The sequence below is a fragment of the Leopardus geoffroyi genome, chromosome B1, assembly GCF_018350155.1.
Source record: "Leopardus geoffroyi isolate Oge1 chromosome B1, O.geoffroyi_Oge1_pat1.0, whole genome shotgun sequence".
NCBI classification, from domain to species: domain Eukaryota; kingdom Metazoa; phylum Chordata; class Mammalia; order Carnivora; family Felidae; genus Leopardus; species Leopardus geoffroyi.
In genome coordinates this window covers 145,965,427-145,977,917 of record NC_059327.1, presented here as the reverse complement: position 1 = coordinate 145,977,917, position 12,491 = coordinate 145,965,427, and the positions used below count along the sequence as shown (strand labels likewise).

Sequence of the window (12,491 nt, the reverse complement as noted above, 5' to 3'; positions counted from 1 at the left end):
ATCTAAGTGACTTGATGTAATTTTAAAAATCATCGTATTTTTATGTAGTAAAGTTCTTAAACATCACATGAGCACTGTAGTGACTTAAATTAGTATGATCCGAAGAGATTTTTTTAACATAAGAGTTTTATTAAATAGTGGCGTGTAAACTGTTAAATTTCAGAGAAAGGTTTAGGATTCGTGATTTACATAAAAAATGTCTCTTCATTAATAAAAGTTTGATACTGACCTTCTTGGGAATCTGTTCCTTTAGATGCTGGAATCTGGGTTCTGTCCAGCTCACTAATACGATAAAGATCATCAAATTCCCCCCAGCGTGTCATTCCCCTGAAAAGTAATAAATCTTGTAAATGGCATCAATTCTATTCATAATAAGCCTTATGATGATTTTCAGATTTAGAGTATTAATATGATACTGAGGGACTATGGTAGGCATATCCTAAATTATAACGATTTTATGATATTATTAAAATTATATTTATACCGGGATGGTCAGTGGGTATTTTAAATAATTCCTGTACTGATTTTGAGCAAATCTGATATAATAATTGAGTAAACCCTGAAATACAAGGTTATATAGATTCTCTAAAATGTGTGTATGCAAATGGAATTAGTGGAAACCAACATAATCCATCATTACACAGATATCTTACAATGCTCTTAGGAGAGTTTAGGTATAAAACTGTTCATTCTGCCAACATACTTTGAGTTCCTATTGTATTCAAAGCATTTCTGGGTAGAGTGGCTCTCAATAAGATGCGGTGCCTACCTTTAGGCTCTTTACCACTAAGAATGCAATTTACAAAGGAGGAAAGTGTATGGGAAGCTTCTTTTCTAAAACATGATTTATATATAGGACACTACCAATTTTCAATGCATTCTAATAATTACAATACATAAAACTGGGCAGCTACTTAGTTTTACCAGCTGGGCCAACAGTCACTTTTACTTCATCTATCTGGTCTTAGCCACGTCACTTCTCTGTGTCCTTATCTATAAGATGGGGATGATAACAGTGTGAGGTTGCTGAGAAGATTAAGTGGGTTAATTTGGTAAAATTCTTGAAATAGTGCCCAATACAGAGTAAGCACTCAGTATGTGTTCAAAGTTATCATTTTCATCGTCTTCGTCATCAGAGTCACCTGTACCCATTTCATGATGGGTGAAGAATCATTAGGGATCCAAGATATTCTTGGGTTTCTCTAGGTTAATGGATACTGTTATTGCTGGGATTGGTCTTACTCTTACTAAAAATCTCTTCCATAATGTCTGTTTTCCTTATGACCAAAGACTGTAAGTGGTGGCATATGCTCTATCCAAATGTGACATTTGTAACATTGCTTCTATCCGAATGTCACTGGTGGCAACAATAACAAAAAATGCTTATTCAGACTAGTGGTGGTGAATATGACAAACACGAGTATTTTCTCCTTGATCTTTGAATTCTTTTCATGTCTTTTTACAACTTTTATGTCATTTGAGTCTCATAATAGTCTTATAATGTAAATAAGGTAATCTTAACATATTTGTTAGTTAATTTTTCAGTAAGCTCTACTATCCAGAACATAGGCAGTTAAAACACATGTGAGAAAAGTCCAAGAACTACAGGTAATAATAACTAACCCAAGAGAAACCTCTTCAGGTCCTGACTCAGATTCAAGTTATTCTTAAGGTAGATAAAATTGCTCATCTTCCCCAATCGCTAGGAAATTAATTATCAAGAGGAAGCAGATGCTATTATCACAGAAAGAGTGGTAGTCATGGGAAAAGCCCAATATCAATAAAAAGCAGAAACTAAAACGGCAAGGCAGCGTGATGCTATTTCATATGGGGGAAGATGAGAAAGCCCAAGAGTGCCTGGCCAGTGGTATTCTGTAGATCCTTGGTAATCTTGGTAGACTGGACACTTGTCCTCACTTTCTTACAGCTTAGTGGCGTCACACAAATACAGGGGACAAATATGGCTCCATTATATGAGTGTCTGGCCCTTTCCCCTCTCTACCCATCTTAGCAGAAAACACCAATTTTGAGCTCTGGATTGTGTAATTTGAAGAGTCACCCACACGCAACTGTGCACATGGCTATGCTTGAGGGCAGTTAACCCGGAGTCGTTCAAAGAAAACTAGGTGGAACTTTATGCAACATCAAATAGTTTAACTTGCTCAAGCACAAGACTGTTAGCATTGCCCTGACCATGCTTCAGGATGTATACGTTGGTAAATTTAAACTGTGGGCAAGTTTTCAAATGAGTTGCAAAATAAAAAAGGAGGTAGTAATTTGATAGACAAACGGGATGTGGTTACTTTTCTACCTGCGTTGGGAGAAAAAAAAAACCTACACTATAAATGTTATTCCAATGTACACCTGTCCAGTTTCTGCTCTTTATGTCATTCTGTCATGATTTGTACAAAATGTGCGAAAGCTGATTTTAGAAAGATTAAAAACAGCAATGAAAACTAGTGCAAGTAAACATAACCTCAATAAGGCTTGGTGGTTTGGTTTTGTTTTGTTTTAGGTTTTGAAAAAATTTCAAAACAAAATACTTGGACCAGATATGAGAGATCAAAGTACTTCCCACAGAATTGTTTCCATAAAGGATCATAAGGGGTCACAGTTCAAACAGACTGATTTATATTTAAGCTTCTACCACTCCCCTTAAGCTGACTCAGTGTGACTCATTTCCAAGATAATTAAAACAAACTAGCATGACAAACTGATGATTCTCTCAATGGGTGAACAGAAAGACAAGATCACAGCCCTTCCTGCAGCCGAGTACACAACTTCCACGCCCGTCCTTTATTCTACATACACCCACTGAAGATACCACATGAGTGACCATGTGAGACCAGAGGTAGAAGTTCTGCACACAGGGGCTCCTGGGTGGCTCAGACGATTGAGCATCTGACTCTTGGTTTTTGGCTCGGGTCTTGATCTCACCGTTTATGAGTTCAAGCCCCGAGCCAGGCTCCACACTCTGTGGAGCCTGCCTGGGACTCTCTCCCTCTCTCTCTCTCAAAATAAATAAGTAAAACTTAAAAAAATATATATATAAAAAGTTCTGCACACAGAAACCCAGTATGAGAAAGGAGAGTTGAGGAGGGTTACAGAGTGAGGGAATAGTTCTTTTTATTTTATTTTTTTAATGTTTATTTATTTTGAGAGAGAGCAACCACAGGTGCACACATGGGAGGGGCAGAGAGAGAAAGAGAGAGAGAGAATCCCAGGCAGGCTCCACACTGTCAGTGCAGAGCCTGATGCAGGGCTCAATCTCACCATACTTGGGATCATACCTGAAGCCAAAATCAAGAGCTGGACACTTAAGCTACTAGGCCACCCAGGTGCCCCTAGTCCCTTTCTTTATATGATTTCATTCAAGGCTCAGAATTTAAATGAATGCTACCCTTAAGGATGGCAACGAGTGAAGGTGTCTAGGACCAGACTGAAACAAAGACAGGACCTTAGGTGGTTTTGCACCCCACTAGGGAACAGAGGCCAAGGAACAGCCACTCCAAATTATATGCACCTTCCCGCTGAGTGTTCAGCTGCTTCCCACGGAGGATTCTTGGCTAATGAATCGTGACTGAATCTAATCTTGCTTTTGAGTGTGAGAGGAGTAGGATCTCTTTCTGATAATTCTCAACCTCCAGAAAGATCTGATACACCACAAGTGTGCCCTTCACTTCATATGTTCTCCTGGTAAGTTTCATTACTGTGGTAAAGGGCAAGCAAGGTTTTCTAGGGAATTCTTTCTCAACTTTAAACTAAGGGAGGTAATTCCTCTTTGGTTCACAGCAACGTGCTGATAAACAATGAAAACCGCAGTTGGTGTCCATGGAAGGCACATCGTGAAAATATTAACTTTTAATCTGCCACAGTGTATGGACAGGCATCAATATCACTTTGTCTACCTGGTCTCTTGAAACTTTTCCCCACAGTGAGGATTTTTAGGAACAAGTGTTTTGAATTTTAATTTGAAAAAATTAAAAATATCTTGGGGGTAGCTATTTAAAAAAAAAAAAGACAATGTGATAATACAAGTACCTTACTGTATCTCCTTGACATCTTCCCTTAATGTGCCATACTTATTAAGTTTTCATGACTCAAATAATTAAATTGCATCAAAAGCAGCCGGCTGCTCAGAGAACTTTGCAATGAGTTTTTCGGCAATATGACTAATGATAGCTAATTTTGCCAAATTCATTTCTTGTGCAGTTATCTAAAAGCAGAGCCCAGGGGTAATTTCTCCTTTTAAAGGATGCTCCTAGTCACTTAGAATCATCAGCCCCATCGGTCACCTAGGACCTGAAGGGGAGGGTTGCAGGGCTTCATTAGGCTGCCCAAGTCTGTGGTCCCCCTTCCGCTCTTCCACAAATACTGGACCCTTCGCCCATGGGCAGCCCTTAGCCTGGATGGGAGACTAGTCAGAAGTGGTAGACAGAGGCAGTTTTCACAACAGAGCAGAGGTGATGTAACTACCAGGATCATGGGGGCTTTAGTCAATTTTGTATTTCGACTCTCTTCATTCCAGGCACACTGCTACGCACCCCAATAACAGACGAATAAGGCATGCTCCGTACCCTGAAAAAGCTCACAGGCCAGAGCACGAGGTGGGTGCATAAAAACACAATTCACGGCGTGTTTTGAAAAATTGCCAGTGCACCTAGGAGAGACTGAAGGGTCAGAAAAAGGCTTTCTGGAGAAGGTGTTACCTGACCAGAGTCTCCTAGGACTGAGAGAGGGGAGTCAGGCAAACGATGTTGAAATGCAAGTAGACTTTCCAGGAGTCAGGAAAGTAAGAGACTGCATGGCATGTGTAGGGAATTAGGAAATGTTCAGAACTGCTGGATCATGTTTGAGAACATTGGCAAGGTGCAAATCATAGCGGGGCATCCAGAGAAAAAGTGGGGCTTCCCTCAAGGCGATCCTTGGTTTTCCTTGCTTATAGCCCAAGATCAGATTGAGGAAAAGGTCCTGGCAGCTCTCTTTCCATCCTCTCTTCCTAGAACCCCAGCCCATCCAGTTATAGATGGCAGGATGGGAGAGAGAAGGCTTGGTCCTCCCACAGACGCACAACAGGGGGAGGAGTCAGAAAGTTAAGGATTAAAAAGGAGGGAAAGTGGGGAGGAAGGAAGAAAAAAAGAAAAAAAATTACATGCACGAGTCCTTCTCAGAGTATTTATTTTGATAAAAATTGCAAAGGATAATGAAAAAAATCAGCCCAACTTAATGTATTCAAGGTACAGTTGCATAAACCCACACAGAGAACGGTCTCACGTTGTTACTGAGCTCTAACTGCACTTTGTTGTGTCCTGTTGAACAAGATCAAGACAATCAGGTGAAGCATAATTAAATCTCCTTTCTAGAAAGCAGGAAGAGCCCTCTGTTCCAAGGAAAAGAGAAATTTAAATTTTATCTCCCCTTTTGGTGACAAGGCCAGGCTAACGGGCTAATGAAATTTGTCTTTTCTAACGAAGGAATGAAATCTTCCAGGAGAGAAACAACACAGCAGAGAGGTAGACCTGAGGTCCAGCCCAGTCCTGCTACATAGTAATTGGACATCTTGCACAAATTACCTAAACCCTTAGAGCTCTGGGTTCTGAACACCTACTTCACAGAATTGCTGGGGATTAAATGAGATGGTGTTAGAAGCTTTAGAGCTCCCATCTTTAAGAGTGCACACAATAAATGTAAGTCAATATGAGGATGATCTTCTAAGGAGTTAAAATGTGAAAGATAGGGGTGCCTGGGTGGCTCAGTTGGTTAAGCGTCTGACTTCAGCTTAGGTCATGATCTCGCTGTTTGTGAGTTTGAGCTCCGTGTCGGGCTCTGTGCTGACAGCTCAGAGCCTGGATCCTGCTTCGGATTGTGTGCCTCCCTTTCTCTCTGCGCACACCCTCACCTGTTAGTACTCTGTCTCTCTCTTTCTCTCTCTCTCAAAAATAAATAAACATTAAAAAAACAAAGTGAAAGATAGCTTACCTTTTGGGAAAGACATCTGGTGATTTCAACCTAGTAAAAGAAGGGGTTTGTTTCTCATCTTGTATTTTTAGCTGTATAGGCCGTTTTACTCCCCAGAAAATGTCCAACATTCCTTCAACAATTAGTTTGCCATCTTCTGTCTGCAGAAGAAACCAATCATCTCAAACATTGTTTTTGTGTTATTTATAGAAGGTTAATCTTTTAACTGAAAATGGAGAGATCAAGTCTATAAGACATTTTAATAGATAAAAAGAAATTCCCCGATAGGGTTGTTTGGCTTTTCAATTTATCCTCAAAATAATTCAATTTTGGAAACATTCTTTTATTTTTGAAAACAGCTCTAACCAGTAAAGTAAGTCATAATGGTAATGATATGCCCACCAGAGGGCAGAGCATGTTAAAATGCTTTCTGAACTCCAGGATTCTTCAATGAGGTAGAAGTTTAATTCTATTCAACGTAAAATTAAAGCAGAATTGAAAACTATACTAAACTAGAAATCAGAAGAATAGCTCTTCAGAAATTTAGTGGCTATTTGCTCATTTCTGAACAGGAAATTTTTAACTCACGAAATTATTATGCAGAATGAGTTAGAAATGTATGAAAAACAGTGTAAAATGTATAACAGAAATTACATATTTGAAAAAATCAATAGCATTTGACTAATTTTTAAGTTGGAAATGTAACAAAAGAAGGAAATTCCATGCAAACACGGACTGTGAACACTTACTTATTCTGTGGGTGTAAATATTAATGCCAAAGCATAGTCACATAGAATATATTTTCTAATCTATTTTTCACTTGTATATGTAAAAGTCTTTCTGCTATTAAAGTAATGTTATCATTACAGAAATGATAACATAAAAAATGGTTTCAAAAAATACAGAAACCAAGAAAAATCACATTCCAACCATCCAATAATTACTATAACATCCAATAACTCCTGTTCTTATGAAAAATCAATTATCAGAAAATGTAAAGGACTTGTTATTTGAGAGTGTAATGAACTCTGGAACTGGATAGACCTGTGTTTGAACCTGGGCTCTGTCACTTCCTCACTGGGTGACCTTAGACAAGATGCTGAACACAGTTAAGCCTGCTGCTTCTGAAGAATGGACATCATTATGGTCCCTAACTCATAGGACCTGATATTTAATAAGCGCTTCATAAATGTTGTTGCTTATTATTTCTTGGGCTGATAAACTAACTTCAGAGTCACTCCTGAAACAAAGTTATGCCCTTTCTCCCGCTTTTGAGTTCACATTTCAGATTACTGAGAGGTCAGGATACCCATCAGTTGTTTTGAACAACCAAACATAATTTGGTCTTTGAAATGGCAGCACATGATGCGGGTCCTGCTTTTAGTTACCGATGTATAGCATCCCTTCTTTGTTTAATTATACTTCAACTGATCCCCTACATCAAAAACTCACAGAACAACTGCTCTTCTGAGATGATCGCCTTCTTGCTTTCAAGAAGAAACACTCCAACTGTTATCAGACAACGTTAGGTTTTCTCATGTAAGGAATATCAGAATATTTCTTTTTGAGACAGAGAGGGAGAGTGCACGTGAGCCCACGAGCAGGGGAGGGGCAGAGGGAAGGAGAGAATCTTAAGCAGGCTCCATGCACAGCGCCCAGCCCGATGTGGGGCTTGATCTCACAGCTGTGAGATCATGACCTGAGCTGAAATCAAGAGTCAGATGTTCAACCGACTGAGCCACCCAGGTGTCCCAGGAATACAAGAATATTTTTTTTTAATTTCACAAAGCATCTCTTTATAGGTGAACTAAATATGTCACCGAAGGCTTGTTTACACTAATTTAATCTCATTGTCTAAATCCTTAGGCTTCTTCTCTTCTAGATCTATACCCGTATCCTCGGCAGTCTCTAAGATCCTTATATGCCATCTCTAAACTAATAGCTTCCAACTTTATATTTCTAGCCCAAACCTTCCCCCTAAACTCCAATCGTCTGACTGCCTTCCTGACATCAAACTTAAGAGGCTCCTAATTAACTCTTGATCTTTCTCCCATGAATATTTTCCTCTCCAAGTCATTCTGTTCCCATCTGGGTAAATAGCAGCCTTATCCTTCCAGTTGCTCAGGCCAGGAATTTTAGAGTCACCTTTAATCTTTCTTTTGTACTCAACATCTGATGCAGTAGCAAATCCTATGAGCTCCACCTTGAAAATATATCCCTAACGTGACTACTATACTCACTGTATCCACTACCATGGTTCTGGTCCATGCCATTTCATTGTTTGCCTGGATTACTGCAGGAGTTTTCTTTCTCATTCTTCTCTTGGCCTTTCATATATTCCCCATAGCTAGAGAGAGTCTTGTAAAGTGAATCCTTGCAGATAATGTCACTGTTCTGCCCAAAACTCCCCAGTGGCTTTCCATCTCATTCCAAGTACACGCTCCGGTCTTCACAATGATCTAAAGACCCATACATTCTGGTGCTTTCCTTCGCAGTTATCTCTCTAGCTGCATCGTCTACTAATTCCCCATTCCCACCAGCTTTCTGCTTCACTGGCTTCCCTGCTGTATTTCAACGACACTAGCTCAGCTCCGGCCCCTTGTTGGGGCCGCTGTCTCTGCCCGAATGTGCGTCCCAGAGGCTTCTGCCAGGTTTGCTTCTTCACATCTTTCAGAGTCTCTGGTCAAATGCTCCTCTTCCCCTTCCCCACTTAGATCCCTGAGCTCTCGCCCCTGCTTTGCTGTTGTCCCTGGCCCTTATTACCATTTGATATACGACATACTTCGTTTCTTGTCGGTGTGCTCTAGTGTAACAAGCATCGAGGCAGGATATTATGTCCCATTTCTTCATTGCTTTATCTGCAGCTTTGACAACAGTGTCTGGCACATGGTAGGCAATCAATATTTGCTTAATTAACCAGAGATTAAGAAAGCTACATGTCGTCCTCCATACTGCCCCCTGTAACGGTGTCTATTATTGAAATTCAGTCAGAATGCTTTGAGAATTCTGGACTCTCACTTTATTGACCAGTGAGTAAAGCTGGAAAGGTTAAGCAATCTGACAGTCTCACTGTGGACTTTACTTCACGTAATTTAAAAAAAAAATTAAATGACTTTTGTATGGTAAGTTGAACAGTGATTTGCAGAATTGGGAAGAACATGCCTCACATTATATGTTCATAACATCAAAATTCGAACATGTTCCTCAAGGAAACAAACTTCTTCACATCGTGAACTTTGTAGAAACTTGAACTAAAATATAAAGTCATTTTTTTAAAGTTTGGATTTTTTCTTAAATTATCTTCACAATTATATAGATTAGAGATCTAAGATATACGATGATATTGAAATAATTTAAAATTAGGCCCATTTCTTTGTAAAGAGATAAGTTATTTCCTTTTTCTATTACGTATGGGAAGGTAACTGAAATATTCAATCAAACTAAATCATTTAACTTCACTAGTAAAGGCCAGAGTGGCTAGTAAGTTTCTCTGTGTTCAACTGCAATTTTAAGCCAAATCACAGTGGCCTAAACTCAATGTTGTACCATCAAATGTGAAGATTTGAATAGGAGGTACAAAATTCCAATGTTCCTTACGGCCAGGAAGATACTGTAACGATGTGAAGCGAGTCCCATTAGAATGCAAGGCTAAGTGGAGAGATCTGTGGAGAACGAAGCATTCAAAGAAGGAGAAGAAAAGGAAGAAAGGAAAAGTCTAAGGCCAGTTTGCACTCCTAAAAATACTTTCTAGATTCAGGACTTTTCTGAAGTGTTTCTTTCACATTTGAAAATTTGTTATTATACCATAGTACACAGTCATTGGAATCTGATTCATCTTAACAACCAAATCAAACTATGTTACAGCCTGTGTCGTATTTATTCGAGCATTCCCCCATTGGTATGGACTGAAGATACTCTCTCCATTACAAATGATGGCACCACGGGATAACACCACCTTCTCTATCTGTTCTGGCACATTTGCAAGAAAGTATTATAATAGCTTTCTAGCGGAACTGCTGTTCAAAATCTATTCATACACTGTTTTAAAACTAGAAAGTAAACAGGTCATTAAAATGATTTTTAAATGCTTTTCCTGTCCCCAAAGCTGCTTAAAAGGTCACATGTCCCAGGACTGGGATTTGGTGATAGAGTCTAAATATGAAAGTCATGATCCAAAGATTCACCTGTTTTTCCAGACCACTTGTGCTGCTAGATTATAGACTCCAGCCCATCCTGATTCCTTTATATAACCTCTATGGAATTTCTTTCTGTGAATTAAACCGTATTTTGCATTAGTTTCATGGGCTTACCTGTCCACATAAAATATGCAGGTTTTTCTGGTTCTCATAAAAAATGTTATAGGTCTTCAATAAAGAGTTGAGTTGTTCCCTAAAAAAAAGTTACATTTGGTTATACTCATGCCCTTGGACAGTAAAAGGCAATAATATTCATTCAGCTCGCAAAGGTATGAGATAGAAATGGCTCAATGGAATCCTTACTGTTCTGTGGTTTTACCTTAATGCAGGTCATTGAAAATGAAGTCTTCTTGGGACATCGACAAATGCTGGAGGGGCTAATTCACAAATACATAACCAAAGGAGGGAAAATGAGGGGAAAGTGGTGAGAAGACTGTTGGTTGACAGGAGACAGCCATAAAATAGAGATTTGATTTCACATTTCTTTTTGGTTTTGCAACACTTAAGCAGCCTACATTAAGCACCTAGTATGTGCCTGACATTGTGTTTCCCACCAGAGGTATAGTCACAGTTCAGGAATGGTCACTGCTCCCGAGTTACTTTTCCTGTGAGGCAGCTGGGCTCGTGGGAATACTGGTTCCTGACACTCTTCTCTCCTCTCCCCTGCCACCACAGCCTACGATCCTTACCCTACCTAACCTACTGGTCCAAGGCATCCTCTCATCCCTAGATTACTGCAACAGTCTCCTAAAAGCCTCCCTGATTCTGTAGTCTGTTGTAACAGTAGGTATTATTTTGGTGCAAACATGATCATCTCTCCTTGGCTCAAAACTCTCCAGTATCTTTTAAAAAATGTTTTTAAGATTATTTATTTATTTTGAGAGACAGTGAGAGCTGGGGATGGGGAGAGAGAGAGAGAATCCCAAGCAGGCTCCTCACTGTCAGCACAGAGCCTGATGTGGGACTTGAACTCACAAACTGTGAGATCATGACCTGAGTTGAAATCAAGAGCTGGACGTTCAACCGACTGAGTCACCCAGGTGCCCCTCTCCAATTATCTTTTCATTATTCAGAGTAAAAGCCAATAGCCTTCTGGTGACTTAAAAGGCCAGATGTGATTTGGTCTTCTGTTTCCCTTTGATCCATTTCCGACTATTCTTTCCTTCACTCACTACACTCTCTAGCCACTGGACCCTAATATTCCTTGAATATGTCAGACACATTCTCACCTCAGGACCTTTGCACTTGCTCGTCCCCCTGTCTAGAATGAGCTCCCCTCCCCTACCCCCACTGACACACTGTTAGCACATTTTCTTTAACCTTTTACTCAGAAGTCCTTTTTACAAGGAGTCCTTCCTGACCACTTGATCTAAAGGTTTGCCTTCTCCCAACATTCTTATCCTGCTTTCTTATCTCTGCTCCTTAGTCACCGTCTAACCTTACACGTATTTTACTTATGTGTCTTATATTTGGTCTCTCTCACCAGACCGCAGCTCCACGAGAATAGGTGTGTTTGTATATTTTGTTTGCACTATGTTCCATGTGCCTGGCAGAGTGTTTGGCACATAGTGAGAACTCTATGAACACTGGTTGAATGAAATGATCAGAGAAATTCTTATTCCTAAAAATGGAAACATGCCAAATAAAGGGGGAAAAACATCTTTACATAAACAGTTTTATGGGGGATGGGGTGGGAAATCTCATATTAAATTTCTAAATATATCATTTGTTAAAATTCCTTCGATCTTCAATATCTGTTTCCCTCCCATAAGAATATTGGCTCCATGAGGGCAGCAATTTTGGTCTATTTTATTCATTACTGTCTTCCCAGTGCTAGAACAGAGACTTGATCAGAGTAGGCTCTTATTCAATAAAGATTTATTCAATGCTGAATGACAGAATTCATGTATATTGATTTTTATGCTTGATATCATGTAGACATACTCTTTCCATCTGACTTTGCAATTTTATTTTATTAAAAAATTTTTTTTTAATGTTTATTTATTTTGAGAGAGACAGAGTGTGAGCAGGGGAGGGGCAGACAGAGAGGGAGACACAGAATCTGAAGCAGGCTCCAGGCTCTGACAGCCCCCAACGGGGGGGGCTCGAACTCACGAACAGGGAGATCATGACCTGAGCCAAAGTTGGACACTCAACCAACTGAGCCACCTAGGCACCCCTCACTTTGTAACTTTAATACACAGATTTTCAAGGTTCAATACACTTCAGTTGCCACATAAAAAAAAAAAAAAAAAAAGTTCTACAGAATTCCTCCCATGCTATGGTTCCATTTTCAACTGAGTTACTTTAGAATTTCAATGTTAATGAATATTTCTG

General features: G+C 39.5%; 1 protein-coding gene across 1 annotated transcript in view; it reads right to left on the bottom strand.

Annotated features, from left to right (window-relative positions):
• Positions 1-12,491, bottom strand: part of RASSF6 (Ras association domain family member 6) — a gene marked incomplete at its 5' end in the record, with an annotated part of 48,782 nt that overhangs the window by 11,861 nt on the left and 24,430 nt on the right. Inside the window, 3 exons of the mRNA XM_045474938.1 lie at positions 230-327; positions 5,980-6,119; positions 10,269-10,347. Coding sequence (XP_045330894.1) covers positions 230-327; positions 5,980-6,119; positions 10,269-10,347 — 317 coding nt within the window. The remainder of the gene's footprint in view (positions 1-229; positions 328-5,979; positions 6,120-10,268; positions 10,348-12,491) is intronic.